At 40.3% G+C, this 18,949-nt stretch overlaps 1 protein-coding gene across 1 annotated transcript; it reads left to right on the top strand.

Annotated features, from left to right (window-relative positions):
- The first annotated feature begins 1,885 nt into the window (after nt 1-1,885).
- On the top strand, nt 1,886-2,851 carry LOC120240323 (olfactory receptor 1440-like). The gene has a single exon (XM_039245037.1). The coding sequence runs from the start codon at nt 1,886-1,888 to the stop codon at nt 2,849-2,851; it is 966 nt and encodes a 321-aa protein (XP_039100968.1).
- Nucleotides 2,852-18,949: the final 16,098 nt, after the last annotated feature.

Raw genomic sequence — 18,949 nt, 5'->3', positions numbered from 1 at the left:
TGTACACATAAAGGAAACTGATGACAAAGAAGGTATAACAATATAGGGACAGAGCTTGGAGTCTAGCATGTATGTTGCTAGAGCCGGGTGCTTCTTCCAAGTTTGATAGTCTTAATATTATACTATTTATAAGAATGTTTAGTGTTATCTCTTATATAACTTAATTCAACAGCTTAGCAAAGAGACAACTTTTATTTTTCTCCAAACGAATGTAACAATGAAATGCAATAAAAATACTCTTTTCTTGGGGCGCCTGGGCGGCTTAGTCGGTTAAGTGTCCGACTTTCACTTAGGTCATGATCTTGCGGTTCATGAGTTCGAGCCCCGCGTCGGGCTCTGTGCTGACTGTCAGCTCAGAGCCTGGAGCCTGTTTCAGTCTATGACTCCCTCTCTCTCTGACCCTCTCCTGCTCACGCTGTCTCTCTCTCTCGCTCTCTCTCTCTCTCTCTCTCTCTCTCCTAGAAATAAATAAAACATTTTAAAAAAATACTCTTTTCTTTGTATGATGAATTCATCATAAAGATCTTCTGAAGGCATAAATATGAGAACCATCAAAACAATCTCAGAGTGAAAAACATGAGAGAACTTTTTCTTACCAGTTAGCAATGTATTATATAACTATTATTAACTATACAATTATATAATTTATTAGTAAAATATGATTATAGGTAATTAGAAAATGTGCAGGACTGGACAAATGTCACACAGACTGACAGGTTAGAAATTGAGCAGGGGGCTCCTGGGTGGGTCAGTTGGTTAAGTGTCTGACTCCTGATTTTGGCTCAGGTCGTGATCTCACAGTACATGAGTTCCAGCCCCAAGTTGGGCTCTGCACTGATGGCAAGAAGCCTGCTTGGGATTCTGTCTCTCCCTCTCTCTCTCTGCCCCTCTCCCTGCTCGTGCTCTCTCTCTCTCTCAAAATAAATAAATAAACTTAAAAAATATCGAGCAGAATAGGGAATCTATAAAAAAATTTCATCATGCACGTAACTTCAATCTGTGGAGAAATCATTTAAGTATGTTGAGACAAGTGACAATCAGTTTGGGAAGACAAAACCAAAATAATCTCAGATTTATACCTCACATACGCACTAACATCATCTAGAAAATTTAAATGTAAATATAAATATACAAAAGAACAAAAAGAAAATATAAGAAAAAAATCTTTGGATTGGGCAAAGAAATCTTTTTCAGTATAAGACCAGAGGCAGGAACCATGTATATCACAGAAAATTGACTACTTAAAAATAAAAGAAATCTGTATAGCAAAATACAACATAAACAATATTCATAATAATAAACTTGGAAAAGAATTAGCAACAAAAATGAGGGCAAAAGAGTTATTATCCTTGGTATGTAAAGAGCTCCTAGAAATCAGTAATGAACAACCAACTAGACTAAGAGGCAAAAAATGTATATGAGCAAATCAGTAAAGTATATGCAAAATTAAAAACAATGATGTAATTTTTTCATCTAAGATTATCAAGGACTAAAGTTTAAAAAAAAAAAAACATTATGGGCAGTGTTGACAATAGAATGGCCAGGGATATTGTCATAAAATCTTGATACTTGTGTAAATTGGTATCAATTTTAGATAACAATTTGGCAACATTGTGTGTGTGTGTCTGTGTGTGTGTGTGTCTGTGTGTGCCTGTGCGTGTGTGTTACAATATTTGCAAGAATATATTCCAAACTATGAAAAGTAATTGGGAAATGGAATCTCCAATGGTTTTTAAAATAATTTTTTTGTGTTAGAAAAAGCTGACTATGGATAACTTTTTGTTCAAATCATGAAACCATATTTAAAACAAGTAAGTTTCATAATACTAAGATAGTCGATCATTAACCCAGGGACGTTTCTGCAGATTGAAGAAACTTCAAGACAATGGCTGGAGGAAGGAACAATACGATAGTCATCAGATTCATCCTTTTGGGATTCTTAGATTATCCCAAGCTCAAGATTGCTCTCTTTGTCATATTCTTGGGTTCTTACCTCTTGACAGTGGCCTGGAACTTGGGCCTCGTCATCCTGATTAAGATGGACTCTCACCTACATACGCCCATGTACTTCTTTCTCAGTAACTTATCCTTCTTAGATTTCTGCTATGTTACCTCCACAACCCCGAAAATGCTCTCAGACTTCTTCCAGACGCCTAAATCCATCTCCTTTCTGGGATGCACCATGCAGTACTTCTTCTTCTCTAGCCTGGGTCTGACTGAATGCTGTCTCCTGGCAGCCATGGCTTATGACCGATATGCTGCCATTTGTAATCCTCTACTCTACACCACCATCATGTCACCCACCCTCTGTGTGCAGATGATGGTTGGAGCCTGTATATCTGGTGTCTTTGGTTCATTGGTCCCATTGTGTGCTTTACTTCAGCTCAATTTCTGTGGGCCCAATGTTATCAACCACTTCTTCTGTGACCTGCCTCAATTATTAGTCCTCTCCTGCTCTGAAACCTTTTTCCTAAAAGTCATGAAGTTTGTGATAGCAGTGATTTTTGGTGTAATATCTGTCTCAGTCATCATGATATCTTATGGTTATATCATTGCCACCATCCTGAAGATCAGCTCTGCTGAAGGCAAGTCCAAGGCTTTCAATACCTGTACTTCTCACTTGATGGCAGTGATCTGTTTTTTTGGATCAGGACTCTTTGTCTATATGCACCCTAGCACTGATAATAATTCTCTGGGCCGTGACAAGATGGCTTCTGTATTCTATACAGTGGTGATCCCCATGCTGAATCCTTTGATTTACAGTCTAAGGAACAAGGAGATCAAAGATGCCTTGAAAAGGTGTAAGAAGAGGGCCTTTTCCCATTGTCATAGTAAAGTTCTGGAAGGCTAGTGGCCCTGGTGACTGGAAGTTTCTAGACGATGCAGAAGAAATGCATTTAACTTTATTCAACCCTACTGATGCTCTGTCAGGGTTGCAAGTGAGTCAACCCATCCAAATCCAGGACTAGTTCAGTGCAATGCAAATCCTGTGGCTTCTTTGAACCTTGACAGTTGGCTCTTCTCTTGCTTACCAGAAATAACCTCGCAAGGCAGCTACTTTATTACCTGTTATGTTAATATAAGCCTTTAGTTAAAAGCCCTTACATATTCTTTCAGAACTTCTGCCTACAGGCTAGAGAGGTTAGGGCTAAACACAAGGCCAGTGGTCTTTCTCCTACACCACATCACAAGCAGCATCATGACCACTTCATACCAGACTCCGAACTCTCTGGGTGCCTGAGAAAATTCCAGCTGACATTACTTCAGACTGTGACCTAATTCCCTGCAGGGAGATCTGCTATAGAAAGTTTGGTCTAGAGTTTGTTTTCTGGGTTTTTACTTCTAGAACTCGGTATCAGTAGTTTGCAAGTGAATGAACAGGGGATTTCCATGGTACAGCCCTGATCTGGGAAAGCTAAACTACAAAGGAAATAAATGGTCATTTGGACTCTAAAGTAAGAGTCTAAGTTATTATCCATTATTATGACAGACTGGATAGCATAAAGGTACCCATCCTTACAAAGCTGAAGGACCAATTTTTCTTTTAAATATTTTAAAAATACATTCTTGAGCAGGCAAGAAACGACGAAACTTTCAGAATCCAATATAAAGTAAAATCAGGAAGCCTGAGAGTAAAGGCAGCCTGGAAGGTGGCTTTCGTGCTAGGACAATCTGCTGAACTCTGACAGGATCTACATTTTGACAGGCATGTGAGGCTTGGGAGAGTGAGACCAAGCCTGGGGCTGCCTGGGAGTTAGGAGACTCAGACATACATATGAGGGTCTAATCACCGTACTTCAGTGTGAGAGGAAATTAAGAGAAAAAAAGTTATGTCTCACAAAGAGGAAATCTTGACTCTCTCAGATTTCATGCTGGGTAGGGGGAGCAGTAAACTGAGAATTTGTAACTGTCTAATCTAAAGGAGGTTTGTGGTCTGAATTCATACTACCTGGGAAGTTCAAGGAATCTTCAGCTGAGAATTCATTTTAAAGTAATTCCAGGTTGGCAGTACCCTCAAGTAACAATCAGAACCAAACACAAATCCTCAGTTAAGATTCTTAAGAGAGAATCTTAAACCGAGGCTCAAATAATTTTCCTAGATAACTTTTTAAAGGAAATTGAATAACACAAATCTCAAAGTCCAAGGAAACAAGACCTTGTGGGTGAAAGCCAAGAAGACATGGCCATGTCACACCTATAAAGATGTCAGGAAAAGCAACTGTCTCAATACAAATATAAAATAGATGGACTGATATGTTCAGGAATAAGGGGAATTTAAAATATCTTTTTAAAGACCAGCAAAATGAAGTTTACTTAGGATTTCTTCATCTGGCAGTGTGGTGAATTATACCCAAATGACCTTCCTAACTGAAACAACTAATTTGTTGGATTTGAAATAAAATAACATTTAAAGTGAATTTCCACTTAACTTAATGAAAAGGAGGAAGAACAAGCTAAGCCCCCAAATGAAAGTGAAACCGGGAACCCAGGGAAATAAACAAGTGCCAAATATGGCTTTCTTCTTGGAGAATCTTAGACTGCATGGGTGGTGAAGCTAGAACACAAAACTGAGGGCACGTTCCAGATGATTTGGACAGTGACCTGCACATAAAGCCCAGAAGACTGTCCTCTCAGTGTAAATCAGTGAGAATTCCCACAGATTACGCTCAAAAACAACAAAAAAAGTTGTAGCAGATACAAGCACAAACCTTTATACAGAATCAAGTCTCCATAACTCAGAACCAGTAGGAGAAAAATTGTCCATATAAACAGACCTAAAAATGTTCAGACATTGGAATTATCCACAAAGAGGATAAGGCAATGAGAAATAGCCATGGTGAAACAGATTTATCTCCCCCAGAAAGAAGACACTCACTCCTCAAAAGGAGCTATACGGAGAACAGGTCTGAGACCTGGCCACTCAGAGCACTGAAAACAAGGGAATCCAATGAAGGAGGCCTTACCATTTGCCACAATATGGATGGACCTTGAAGGCATTATGCTAAGTGAAATAAGCCAGAGAAAGACAAACACTATATGGTCTCACTTGTATGTCAAATTTAAAACAAACAAACAAAACCCAAACTCATAGATACAGAGAACAGATTGCCCGTTTCCAGAGGGAGTAGGGTAGAATGTGGGCAAAATAGGTGAAGCTTACCAAAAGGTATGAACTTCCCATTTAATCAAATAAATCATGGAGACGTAATGGATGGCATGGCGACTCTAGTTAATGATACCATATTGTATATTTGAAAGTTGCTAACATAGTAGATCTTAAAAGTTCTCATCACAAAAAAAAAATTAAGATGGATGTAAACTAGACTTAATTATGGTGATCATTTCACAATAATATATGAACATTGAATCATTGTATTGTACATCTGAAATTAGTATAATGTTATATATCAACTATAATCTCAAAAAATAAAAGGAAAGGGAAGAGGTTTGGTATATCCATGTGGTGGAGGAATATTCAGCCATAAAAAAGTATGAGGTCCCAATACCTGGTACAACATGGATGAACCTTGAAAACATCATGCTAAGTCAAAGAGCCAGTCACAAAGGACCACATATGGCATGATTCCATTTTAATGAAATCTTCAGAATGGGGAGATCTACAGAGGCAGAAAGTAGACTAGTGGTTGCCTAGGGACTAGGGGTGGGGAGGAATGGGGAGTGATCACTAGTGGGTATGGAGTTTCTTTTGATGAAAATATTATAAAATTAGATTCTGGTAATGGTTGCAAAACTGTGAATATATATATTGCACACTTTAAGTGGGTGTATATCTCAATAAAGCTTTTTTTTTATTTTTAAACGTTTGTTTATTTTTGAGAGACAGAGAGCACACAGGGGAGTGAGTAGGGGAGAGGCAGAGAAAGAGGGAGACACACAATCTGAAGCAGGTGCCAGGCTCTGAGCTGTCAGCACAGAGGCCAGAAGCGTGGCGGGAACTCACGAACTTAGAGATCATGACCTGAACCGAAGTTGGATGCTTCACCTACTGAGCCACCCAGGTGACCCTCCAATAAAGCTTTTTTTAAAAAACAACAGAGAACAAGCATGGTAAGTGTGTAGGACCAAAGGCGACATTCTTGGGAAAGCACCATTTCTGTGGCTGGTATTCTGTAGAGATCTGGTAATGAAAAAGGAAATAAGCCATGGAAATTAAAGGTCCTAAGAAAATAAAAAAGTAAAACACAAACCCATCTCTGTTCCCAAGTCATCATATACAAAAGAAACTGCCCTTCTTATACCAACATTGTCACAGCAAATACACGGTGCCCAGGAAGGGACAAGTGACTCGCACTCAGGGAATCAGAAAAGATTGTTTATTTCTCACTGGTACCGACCCAGCAGAGTCATCTCCAAAGGCTGGGCCCCAAGCCCTGGTTTACTTTTATGCCTGGCCAGCTTCTCTGACTTGGAAACTTTCTATCAGCTGCACAGGTGGGTGGGATTGCAGGGGCTCAAGGAAAAAAGGGGGGGGGCACTAATTGGTTGTGCTATGTGGGCAGTTGGTTGACCCAAGAGGCACACAAGATTACAGAAGCCAAAAGCATGCAAGGGGGGTATCCGGCCATGGACATCTGGCCAGCTCTTTTTTTTAATCTGCTTTTTCCAGCCTTTCTTCTCAACATAAGAGGGCACACTTAAACTAAGACACACAGGACCCTTATAACCATGCTTGATTCCTGAACAGCCCTGCAGAGTCTCAGACCTCAGGCTCTGGTAGAACCATGATTGATTAATACTGCCAAGACCCTAGCAATCCCTTCACCTGTCATGCTGTGCTGTGGTACAGATATATCATTCACCAACAAGACATACTGGATGACTCCATGCTCTTGGGACAGAACTGAGCCAAGTGAGGAACAGAGGGGGAGGAGGAGGGGGCAGCCCTTGGGTCAAAAGTAGAAATAAAAAGATTCATCATAGGTTTCTTGAAATAGCCATTTTTCTCTTTATGCAATTAAAATATGGCTTGTGCCAATTAGAGTTACAGATGGATTGCCAGGAGTACATCACACGGCTATGAAGATGACCAAACAAACCAATAATCAAGAAATGGCAAAGTATATTATGTGAAGTATATTTCTTACATATGTGTGATATATCTCTGACAAGACACCAAAAGGTGAAATCTTGTTAGACTTTCATTAACCAGTAGAGGAAGATCCATTGCAAGAATCTGTAGTGATTGAGAAGTTAACACAGACAAGACAGTAGGCAGATTGACTAGTGATAGTGATGTTACTGACTTTAGTGTGTGTAACTCTTCACAGTTTATATACACAAACATTCGGTCTTCCTGACAGCTTGGCTAATAGATGAGGAAGCAGAACCTCAGCTCTTCTTGCTGAGGTGACCTAACATGTTTATTAGCATCACCCAAGGGGACAGGATATTAACACCTCTGCCATAGTGGGCCAGATAGGATACTCTTTTTTCCCCAGTAGTTGCCACTTTAGCTGGGATTACCCCCTCAAATATCTTGGCATGCATGCCCAAGAGAGACTGAATACACCCACCTCTCTGTTGTGCCCAGGATATAGGAATATTTCTCTTCAATACTTCTCTCCATCCTAAGCACTCACAATCTCTCAGTCTCTTTAATGTTTGGGTAAAGATAAGAAAATTCCTCCTGTAAGAAAATTCTTCCTTGAACTAACTACAAGTTCTTTCCAAGTGACTTCCACCTTTCACTTCTCATCTACAAAAGGAATATTAAATATCCTCCCTCCCTACTTCGTAAGATGCAGAAAGAGATAGGAAGAGCTAAACAACCCAATACTTTCTCTTACCGTGTTCAGGAGGAAGACAGTAAGCAGAGAACCTAGCTGAACTATGCTCAAACTTGTGACCTAAGAAGTTGAGATTGGGGTGCCTAGGTGGCTCAGTTAGTTAAGTGTCCGACTTCAGCTCAGGTCATGATCTCGTGGTCCATGGAATCGAGCCCCACGCCGGGCTCTGTGCTGACAGCCTGGAGCCTGCTTCTGATTCTGTGTCTCCCTTTCTCTCTGTCCCTCCCCTCCTTGTGAACATGCGCGCTCTCTCTCTCTCTCTTTCAAAAATAAATAAACATTAAAAAAATTTTTTTTAAGTTGAGATAGTATGAAGAGAAGGAAAAAATAAGATAAAAACAGAGAGGGAGGCAAACCACAAGAGACTTTTAAATACAGAGAACAAACTAAATGCTGCTGGAAGGGATGTGGGTGGGGAGATGGGTTAAATGGGTGAGAGCATTAAGGAGGGCTTAATATGGAATGAGCACTGGGTGTCATCTGTAAGCAATGAATCACTGGGTTCTACTGTGTGTTAGCCAAGACTACACTGTATGTTAACTAGCTTGACTTTAAATAAAATTGAAAAAAAGAAAAAAAAGAAGTTGAGATAGTATGTCTATTGTTCAAAGCTGCTAAATTTGCAATATATTCAGTATGAGGCAATAGAAATTTAATATCCTCACTGCAAGTTTTAATTTGCTTCTTTGTAAAGCTGTCTCCCTCTAAACTTTGCAATTGATATCCCAATGAAACTATTATCTTTATTAAAAAGTTCCTTTGTAGAAAGTTTGTCCTATTCAATTCAGAAAATAGTCATGGAGCATCTATTTGATGCCAGGCACTGGAACACAAAGATGAATAAGTTAAAATTCTAAAAATCCTCAAAGAGAAATTATACAAGTAGATGCATAACTATTTCTGAGTCAGGTGGAAATCACAAAGGAATAACATGTATACGCCATGAGAGTTTAGGTTAGGGAGAAATCCTATCTAGGTGAGGATGTCAAGAAAGGTTATCCTGGGGGCGCCTGGATGGCTTAGTCGGTTAAGCGTCCGACTTTCGCTTAGGTCATGATCTCGCGGTTCATGGGTTCGAGCCCCGTGTCGGGCTCTGTGCTGACTGCCAGCTCAGAGCCTGGAGCCTGTTTCAGTCTGTGACTCCCTCTCTCTCTGACCCTCCCCTGCTCGCTCTCTCTCTCTCTCTCTCTCCTAGAAATAAATAAAACATAAAAAAAAAAAAAGAAAGAAAGGTTATCCTGGAATGGCTTTAGGTCATATGATAGGGAATCAGCAAGAAGCTCGTAAGGCTTTCATGTAGCAGTAAATGCCTTTGTGGAATTAGAGGCCACATGTAAATAGCTGATCCCATCAGCAACTTAAATCTGAGACTAGTATTGGAAAGAGAAGAAAGTGGTGAAGGGTGGTGTAGGAATGACTCAGAGCCAGAGTGATGGACTCATGAATTTGGGAGGGTCTAAGGAGCAATGAGTCACCAAGAATAGATTCACTGAGAGTTGCACAGTAGAAAAACAGGAAGTTTTGGTAAAGGGCAATTTTACAATTTGAGATTTTGAAATTAAGCAGTTTCCCATTATGGTGAGGTCTGGGAGAGAGCTGCCAAATCATGTGACTAGGGTGCATAGAATTTCAAGTTGGTGGAGGTATAGAGGTCAAGACAGTGTGAAGCTAGAGAATTTGGAGAGTCATCAACCTTGAAACCATTTAGTTCATCTTTCTGTCTGCCCTTAAACATAGAGGGCTTAATAAATGTTAACTTCAGAAACATGTAGAAGAATGAAATAATCGCAGTGGGGTGAAGTCGATCTAGAAATATTTCTTGCATTATTGAGCTTGAAATTTGGTCTTGGGGAGAGGCAATAAATGGGTGAGTAATAGGTCATTCTTCCCCATTCCTAGCCATGTGAAGCTGATTGCCCAAACCCATTCGTTGACCAACTTGAGAAGAGTAGTGTTTTGAAACATTAATCAGGGATATAATAGAGGCAGTGCACAGAGGGAAACTGTTGGGTTTTTCCCTCTACCTTTCTATCTGTTACATCTGACAGAATTTCAAGACCAATTTTAGATTTTTAAGACTAATTAATAATTCAGTAAAATGAACAGCTGCTTGATAATCTATAGCTGTTCTCCCCTCTCTTCTCTTGCCTCCCCAAAACATAAACATTCACATGGACTGAAGTGTCCCCTGTTCATCTGGCTTTTTATGGCCTCATAATAAGGCCTTTCCCAGCCTCTGGGATACAGCTAGATAGTCCTCTCCAGTAAACATTCATCAGCCTAACGCCCTGCCTCTTATCATAGCTGCCTCTTCTGTTTGAAATTGAGCCCAATGACATAATGCTTATAAGTATGAAGATCAAGCAAGTTCAGGGTGGTTGTACATTTCCCAAGTCACATCTGCTATGGATCATTATCGGATCTATTTTAAGGGACAATTCAGTGTTGCAATGCACAGAACTTAATTGGATACATGATCTCCAAAGGCTCCATGCTTCTCCATGCTCCTGGTCTTAGCAAGGCATCTTTAGGAAAGGCTTGGGGTGGGCTTACTCAGCAAGGGATACATGGCAATGTGGCTTCCTAGAAGAGGCTCTACCCATCCCATCACTCCAAACAGGACTGAAAGATCAGAGTCTCTTTAAAGAATAGACAATAGAGGGGCGCCTGGGTGGCTCAGTCGGTTAAGCGTCCGACTTCAGCTCACGTCATGATCTCATGGTTCGTGAGTTTGAGCCCTGCATCGGGCTCTGTGCTGACAGCTAGTTCAGAGCCTGAAGCCTGTTTCAGATTCTGTGTCTCCCTCTCTCTCTGACCCTCCCCTGCTCATGCTGTCTGTCTTTCTCTCAGAAATAAATAAAACATTAAATAAAAGAAGAATAGACAATAGACACTGTGGAGGGCCACATCTTCTTGACACGTGTGTTTGGGCAACTATTTTCTAGGTTATACTACCTTGTTGGTTGATAGATCTATTCTAAGGCTGAGAATAGATTCCAAGAGACCACCTTCTCCACTTACCCTGGATCCAGAAAAATAAACTTTTATGCTATTTTCAATGAGCTAAAACAACTATTTACAAAGGCAGACAAGACCAGCCTCCTATAACCCTTCCCTCTGTGACCCTCCTCCCATTGTAACCCCTCCTTTCCTGATTCTGGGTTCCTTGTCCTTCTCATTATTGCTTGCCTTTGTGTTCTCATACAGTCTTCCTCCATCTCTTCTGATTGGCACAGGCTTACATTATGGCTCTTCCAACTGCTGGTCATTATCGAGGGAGCCACCACAATAGAGAACAACTGCTACAGAGAATCCCTCTCCATGGCCTTTCTTCCAGTCTCCAAATCTGTTCTGGTTTCCCCAATCTGGGGAATTCTTTTACCTTAACATTGCCAGACACTGTATCTAATTTTCATTTCTTTCTCTTTAAAAATATATTTTTTAATGTTTTATTTATTTCTGAGAGAGAGAGAGAAAGAGAGAGAGACAGCATGAGCAGGGGAGGGTCAGAGAGAGAGGGAGATAAAGAATCTGAAACAGGCTCCAGGGTCTGAGCTCACTGTCAGCACAGAGCCCGATGCGGGGCTTGAACCCATGAACTGTGAGATCATGACCTAAGCTGAAGTCAGACACTTAACTGACTGAGCCACCCAGGTGCCCTCTTTCTCTTCTTTAACTACCAAGCTGTATCTCACTTTCTTCAGCACCTGGCTTTACTTAGATCCCCTGGTCCCCACTCCAGGTAGCCCATTTGGGATGGATGGGCTTGTATTGAAACTGTGCTGATCACATGCTCCTTCCTGCTTGTCATGTCCAATGGGCTTTTGTTCCTGTTTCTCCTCTTTGATTTCCATACCATGTTCACCAAGAGTCACTGGGTGGTGAGGGCTCTAAGGATTAGGATAAGGCCTTGGATGCCCTTGGGCTGCTAATGAACAACAACAAACTAATGAATATTCTTGAGCAAGGAATGGCATGATTAGATATGTGCTTTAGGGAAGTCCACCTGCTGGTTAAGGAGGAAGGACTAAAATGGAGAGAGTCTAAAGGCAGAAAGACCAGTGAGAGGGGCAGTGGCTGATCATGAACAATCAGGTTAGAACCACCTGACAAATGGGAGCTGGGGTGGAGATGTCACAAAAGGAGGCCTTGATTCTATTGATGGTATTTTTATTCTGTGAATATCAAAGAGAGTCCTTTCGGAGTTTTGCCTTGGAGAGGAAGGAGGGAGGGAGGGAAGGAGAAAGGCAAGAAATTTTTAAAAAATCAGGCTTCAAGCACCCCATTTTTATACCCATCAATCTGCAATAAGGAGTGTTTTGTTTTTATTTTTATTATTTTCATCTAGAACAGATTAATTGCACACAAACTACTGCAATGGCAAAGGTGATCCTTTCCTCAGTCTCAAACCTTAGAGAGATTCCAAGAAGGTTGGCATAAGGTCAGGTGATGGGAATTTGTAGACAGGGTCTAAATTTTCTAGCCTCACAGTGGGGGACTATAGTCTTGGTAGAAGAGAAGTAGGTGATGTTTAGCCGTGGAGAAGGGAAACTACAGATTTTTCTCATCTGGATGCAAGCTGCAGAGAGCTGCCAACATAAACAGGGTGTGGTTGCCATTTCTTATAAATCCTTGAAGGAATCCACAAGTCCTGTGGGTTTGCACAATGCCCACTTCCTCCTGTTCCTTGCACGTCCCTCCCCAGACACAGAATAGAATTCAAGTCTTTTCAAGTTGGGTATTTGATAAATCATAAACAAAATACACACAAGAGAACTCTTGTTGTAGGCAAATAGCTAAAGGTTATTTGCTTTTAAACTCCCTGCATATAGATCTTTTGAAAAATGAGGTCTATCATATTATGCCCCCCATTGCCATCCATGTCTCTTGTCCTTCTGGGATGAAGTGGGATGGAAGGACAGAACATGGACTTTGGATTCTAGAAAACCTGAGCACAAATTCTAGCATTGTTTCAATATGTCTTGTGACCTTTGGCAAGCACGTATCCAAAATTCCATTTTCTCATCTGAAAATACGTTTAAGAATGCTTTCCTTTCAGAGCTACTGTTAGGATACTATAAAATAAAGTATGCAAAAAGTCCAATCCACACAACCCAAAGTGGTAGTAAATGCCTGTCTTCTTTCCTCTTTATCTTTATTTCACAGAATCATAGAATCTTAGAATTTTATAGATCCCATAAGGTCAACTAGTTCTGACTCTCTCTCGCTCTCTCTTTTTTTTTTTTTTTTTGATAGCCTGTTTTTAAATTTTTACCAGATTTATTGAGATATAATTGACATATGACATTGTATTAACTTAAAGTGTTTAACACAATGACTAGATTGTGTATATGATGAAATGATCACCACAGTAGGTTGAGTTAACATTCATCACCTCATATTGTTACAATCTTTTTCTTGTGATAAGAACTTTTAAGATTTACTCACTTATATTTCAAGTATATAATTTCAACTATATAATACAGTACTGTTAGCCATAGTCACCATGCTGTATATTATGTTCCTAGGATATATTTATCATATAACTGGAAGTATGTACCTTTTGAACATCTTCACCCATTTCCCTTACCCCCGGCCTCCCACCTCTGACAACCCCCAATCTGTTCTCTGTTTCTATGAGTTTGTTCATTTTTAATTTTATATATAAGTGAGAGATCACTGCTGTCAAGTATACTATTTTCTCCTTACTCACTTTCAGTGATGGAAAATCTACCCCTTTCTAGAACATCCATTCCACCTTTGGACTGGCCTATTGTTTTCCTATAACTTCTGTCTCTCTATCTCTCCCTCTCTTGATGTTACTCATTTTAGTCCTAGTTAAAACCCTTGGAGTCATCCAAAAGATGTTTTTACATTGGAAAGTTCCTGTAAAATATCTAGTGCCTTACAAAGGTAACTGCTGTTGTTTGAAATAGTTACGCTGTTTTGAAGCCAAAAGACACTCTTGGCCGTCAGTGCCTGTGGGATATCTTACTGGAATAAGACCAGAGACTAGGAATACAATGGAAGCAGGGCCAACGAAAATCAACTCCACTCAACCAAAGCTGGCATCTTCTTTGCCCATGAGGCCAGCCAGCCAGCCAGGCTGCCAATAGGTGCTCCCTGGGACAGCCATAATCCCACAACCTAAAGAGACCCAATGGTACTTGGGAGAGAACTGGCCTTCCTTTAAATCCCTGTCAAGTCCTTCCCTTGGTGGTCAATTTAAAGTAGCTACACCCAAATTTTGTTGATCTCTTTGGCCAAAACTAATGCTTCAGGTGCTAGCAGAGATGAGTTTTCACTGTAGTTCCGTGCATCTGATCTTAGCCATCTGACTGAAGCCCAGAGTTTAAGGAGTTGTAGGTGAGTCTGCCCTTTGTCCTTCTGTAGGAATGTAAATCCTATAATCACAGAATGGGAGATGTAGAAAGACATTTGAAGGAAGGGGAGATGTAGCAGGCAGGAGGCTGTCTTCCCCTCTCTCTCCTGCTTTTACTTTATCCAGAGGAGCTGGACTTCACCTATTTTGTATTCTGTACTTCTGCAGAAAATTTTGTTTTGAAAAAAGTTCTGCTTTTTTTTCAAGTGGGAATAAGGAAGGAAAGTGGACTCGAAAACACTCTTTTTATGGTATAGACAGGAGATAGGAAGATTAAGCCTCAGAATGGCAAACCATTTTTTCCCAAGGTCACACAGCAAAAAGGTAGGAGAAATAGGATTTGAATCAACATTTTTTTAAATTCTCAAGTTAGTTAATATACAGTGTAGTCTTGGCTTCAGGATTAGAATCCAGGGATTCAACACTTACATAAAACACCCAGTGCTCATCCCCACAAGTGCCCTCCTTAATGCCCATCCGCCACTTTCCCCCATCCTCACCAACCCTCAGTTTGTTCTCTGTATTTAAGAGTCTCTTACGCTCTTACTAAGAGCATATTCATGCTATTCTAGACTCCTGAGTGCACGCATGTGCGAGGAAATCATATGGTTTCCTTCGATCCTCTCTAGTTGCCATTGAGACTTCCAGCTTTTAGAATAAGGTAGAGCAGGGGTGCCTGGGTGGCTCAGTTGGTTAAGTGTCCAAATTCAGCTCAGGTCATGATCCTGTGGTTTGCAGTCCAAGCCCCATGTCAGGCTCTGTGCTGACAGCTCAGAGCCTGGAGCCTGCTTCAGATTCTGTGTCTCCACCTCTTTCTGCCCCTCTCCTGATCTCACTCTGTCTCTCTCTCTCTCTCAAAAATATAAATAAGCATTAAAAACCTTAGAATAAGGTAAAGCAGAGAGAGCTACTCCTAGAAAAGGAAATATAGGTCCTAATTCCACTTCTCCTATCAACCAGCTGTACAGACATTCACTCTCTCTTTGGCTTTAGGTTCATCATTTATAATGGGGAAAGTCTAGCCTAACTGGTTTCAACTTCTATTATTTTAAGTATATCTCCAGAGTTTTTTGGACACCCATGCAGCATTTAAAATAGCACAGGTCCAGGGGCACCTGGGTGGCTCAGTTGGTTAAGCATCTACTTGACTCTTGATTTCAGGTAAAGGTCATGATCTCTTGGTTGTGAGATTGAGCCCCACGTTGGCTGAATGCTGGGTGTAGAGACTGCTTGGGATTCTCTCCTCCCACCCCTTTCTCTGCCCCCTTTCCTCTCTCTCTCAAAAAATAAAATAATAAAATAAAATAAAATAAAATCTTTAAAATAGCACAGGTCTAATGATCTTGGGATTAGGGAAAGTTTACAGTAAATATGTTATTAGCCTTTACTGAGCAAGTCAAATATTTACTGGGTACCTATAAAGTACCAAGCACTGCAACAGATGAGAAGAAAGGAGAAAATACGTTTCTTTTCCTACAAGCTTGTCTTTCTGGGTTTTCTTTATCATACGCTACAAAGTCATCTGAACTGAAAATTCCCTCTGCACCTCAGTTATATCATTTATTTGGGAGTTACCACATTAGAACTTCATTCCACTTTATCTTGGTATGTGGCATTAACCTTGTTAAAAGGCAAGCGGATCTTCTCAGGGGAGAAGAAAAACTCTTTACAGTGATTTTCAGAATTCAGATTCCACATATCCAGTCTTGTCCTGTCTTTCCCCATCCAGTCAGGATGGGGAACGGATCATATCTGCTGCAGCTTATGCCCATAATATGGTCCTGTGGGTTGCTCAGTCCCTTTGTCAAGTTCTTTCTACAGCATTCAGGAAAGAGAAGAGGCTCTGCAGTCAAAGAACCAGTGATTTAAATATTGGTTTGGTCACTTAAGTGTGTCAGCTGTTATAACCTCAGTGATCTTCTGGTCTGTAATATGTGCCTTTCCAAATTGTTGTAGATTGAACTCATTCCGCAAATATTATTTTATGTTTACTATGTGCCAGGAACTATACAAAGGCACTGAGCTTATAATGTCTGCCCAGGCTTTATAGTTAAGTCTGTAGACAGAGCAGGTCAGCAAACAAAAGGAAGCACACAGTGTGATGAAATAAGCCAACATATTGCTGAAAATATTGGCAATCACACCAGCAAAGGGCATATGGTCAATGTAGCTGCTGTTATATACAAGTAAGTGCACCTGGCTTTAAGCAGCAGATGCAATGGAGAGCAAACTCTGGATTAGGGATGGAGAGACCGGGATTCAAATCCTTACAGTGCTGATCATTTGTTAAGCAATAAGAATTATTTCTTTTTCTCTCCAGTACTTGATGTAACTTCTTTTAATCCTCACAATCTATGAAGTGGCCTGTACTATCATCGTCTTAGTTTTGCAGTTGAGGAAAATGAAAAGAGATTTAAGAGTGATGTGTCGGCTTGCCCAAGGCCTCACAGCCTGCAGATGGAGGGTTACAGACTGACTCTGGCTGACATCAGAGCCCTGCCCGCAGATAAGGTAGCCGATGTGGGAATGCTACGTCAGCTCAAAAATGCTGTCAAAGAAATGACGGCTCTCTCAGACCATGAAAACTCTGATATATATGATATATGTAGATACATCCATATAAAATATGATATGTAATATATTCATATAATATACATTATATATACTTATAAGGACATTTAACACATGTCATGTACTCTACTTCTAATATCTTCACCTCCAGGTAATTCAGGTCAAGATGACCAGGTTATTGATGTGGAAATCATATAAAATGATTGCTAATTCACTTTTATCACTCTCTAAAAGTGTAACAGATGTATACTGTAGACTCTTGGGTTGAAATGGGAAAGAATCATGGTGTAACTTAATAACATGTTGCTTTGACTGCGAATGTGAGAAAAAAGGAGGCAGCGACTAGGTGGCCATTTACGGTTTTTCTCCCCTGCAGCACAGCAGAGTGAATGGTGCTGTTGCATCTCAGGGGCGCATTCATTTCTAAACCTACCTGTCTCCACTCAAATCAGTAATAGCTTTCCTCTTGGCTCTCAAAGCAACGGTCTGGTCTCCCTTCCACATTTCCTTTTCACTCCTATCCTGCTTCCGCACAGCAATACTGCTCTGCTATATTGTTAAACACATATTTGACAACTAGTTCCCTGTTTACAAAGGAATAATTAAAATTTTAAAAAACAAACAAGAACAAAACTTTCATATTTTCCCTCTTGCCCATAGGAGAAAGGTCAAACCCCTTAGCATGGCGTTTATCCAGCAAATATTTATTGAGCACCCACGACATGCCAGGTACAGCTGTAGGTGCTGGGGATACTTCAATGAACAAAAGAGATAAAAATTCCTATAAATCCTAGTCTTCCTTAAGCTTACAATCTAAGGGAGACAGCCAATCAGGATCAACAACCAATTGATTCTATCCAATGGGAGAAGGTGATGCATCCTATCAAAAGAGCAGAGCAGAGTAAAGGAGGACAGAATTTCAGAAGTGCAGAGGAGGTTGAAATTAAATGTGAATATGCAATACATATTTGCATTTATATATACAGCATATGCAATTATATACATAGCATATGCAATTGTATGCACACATATGTATGAAACAAACAAATGTCTTGCTGTCTTTGCTTTGGGTTTCAAAGATCTTTCACTATTTTCCCACCTCCTACTGGTTCTCAAAACTAGACCTCTGTTATCTGCTCTTAACCCTGTTCCACCTGAGCCCCTGCCATGCTGACATTTTTAAGGTGTTCCAAGTACTATGCTTTCCTTTGGTTTTGCAAATGCTTTTCCAGAACCGTATCCAACCCCCTCATACACCAAATTTTCATCCTGGTAACCTCATATTCACTGTTGGAACCCTCATAGGTTGGAACACATCTCTCAGAAGCTTCCACCTGCTATGCCCAAGATCGAGGACACTATACAAATACTTCTCTTGGGGCATCTATCACATTGTGCTGTGGTTTATCTGCTTCCTGTTTGTACCATGCAGTCTGTCGAACATTTTGAGCTTGATAATAATGTCTTAATACTTTCTACATCATCCACAGTCAGGTCTATCAAACTTGGTGCAAGGTTTGTAATCAGTTGATAATATTTGTGCAGAATGAGCACTGACAATTCAGTGTTGAACTTTTATTTTTAACTTTTTCCTTTAGTCTCTGAAGGGGATACCAGTGTTACCACACCTCTATGTGCTTCATTCAACTAATTAAAGAAGAAAGAATACCTTGACCCCATAAAAGCTGGTCGGAACAAACTATGATGATAAACACATAATTACTTCTCTGGCTATTTTAATTTATGATATATTTACATTCTTTAAAAAAAGAAAAAAGTATCTAGCATAAATCTGAGTGGCTCAAGAATCCAACAACTAATGCTTAGAAGCAAGTGGGGAAAAAAGGAGTATTTGGTCCAAATTGTATTAATAACTTCCTTCAGTAAAGTGGTGATATTGACAATGAAGGTGGTGATCCAGATAATGCAGAATTGCCAGTCTGATCTGGGCCTGTCAGTTTTGCATGAATAGCAGATCAGATTAGGATGACAATGATCTCCATGAGAAGCCCAATAAATGCTGTCGAGGGGAATTCCGCGTTGGAGAGAGGTAGAATATCTTCTTTCCAGTGACTCTTGTGACTCGGGGAGTCTAGGATTCCATGACAGAACAAAGTGGTTTCTCCACCTGGATTTTCACTCCCCAGGAGTCTCACTTTTGGGCCTGCAGGTAGGAAAGAGAAGACAC

This window comes from Hyaena hyaena, unplaced genomic scaffold, assembly GCF_003009895.1.
Source record: "Hyaena hyaena isolate Hyena2069 unplaced genomic scaffold, ASM300989v1 scaffold_252, whole genome shotgun sequence".
Taxonomy (NCBI): Eukaryota; Metazoa; Chordata; class Mammalia; order Carnivora; family Hyaenidae; genus Hyaena; species Hyaena hyaena.
The sequence above is the reverse complement of the archived record's forward strand: the minus strand, read 5'-3'. Positions and strand labels throughout refer to the sequence as shown.

Bases quoted from the DNA above. Each gene is read 5' to 3' on its own strand.
- LOC120240323 (XM_039245037.1), top strand. From the start codon at position 1,886: ATGGCTGGAGGAAGGAACAATACGATAGTCATCAGATTCATCCTTTTG.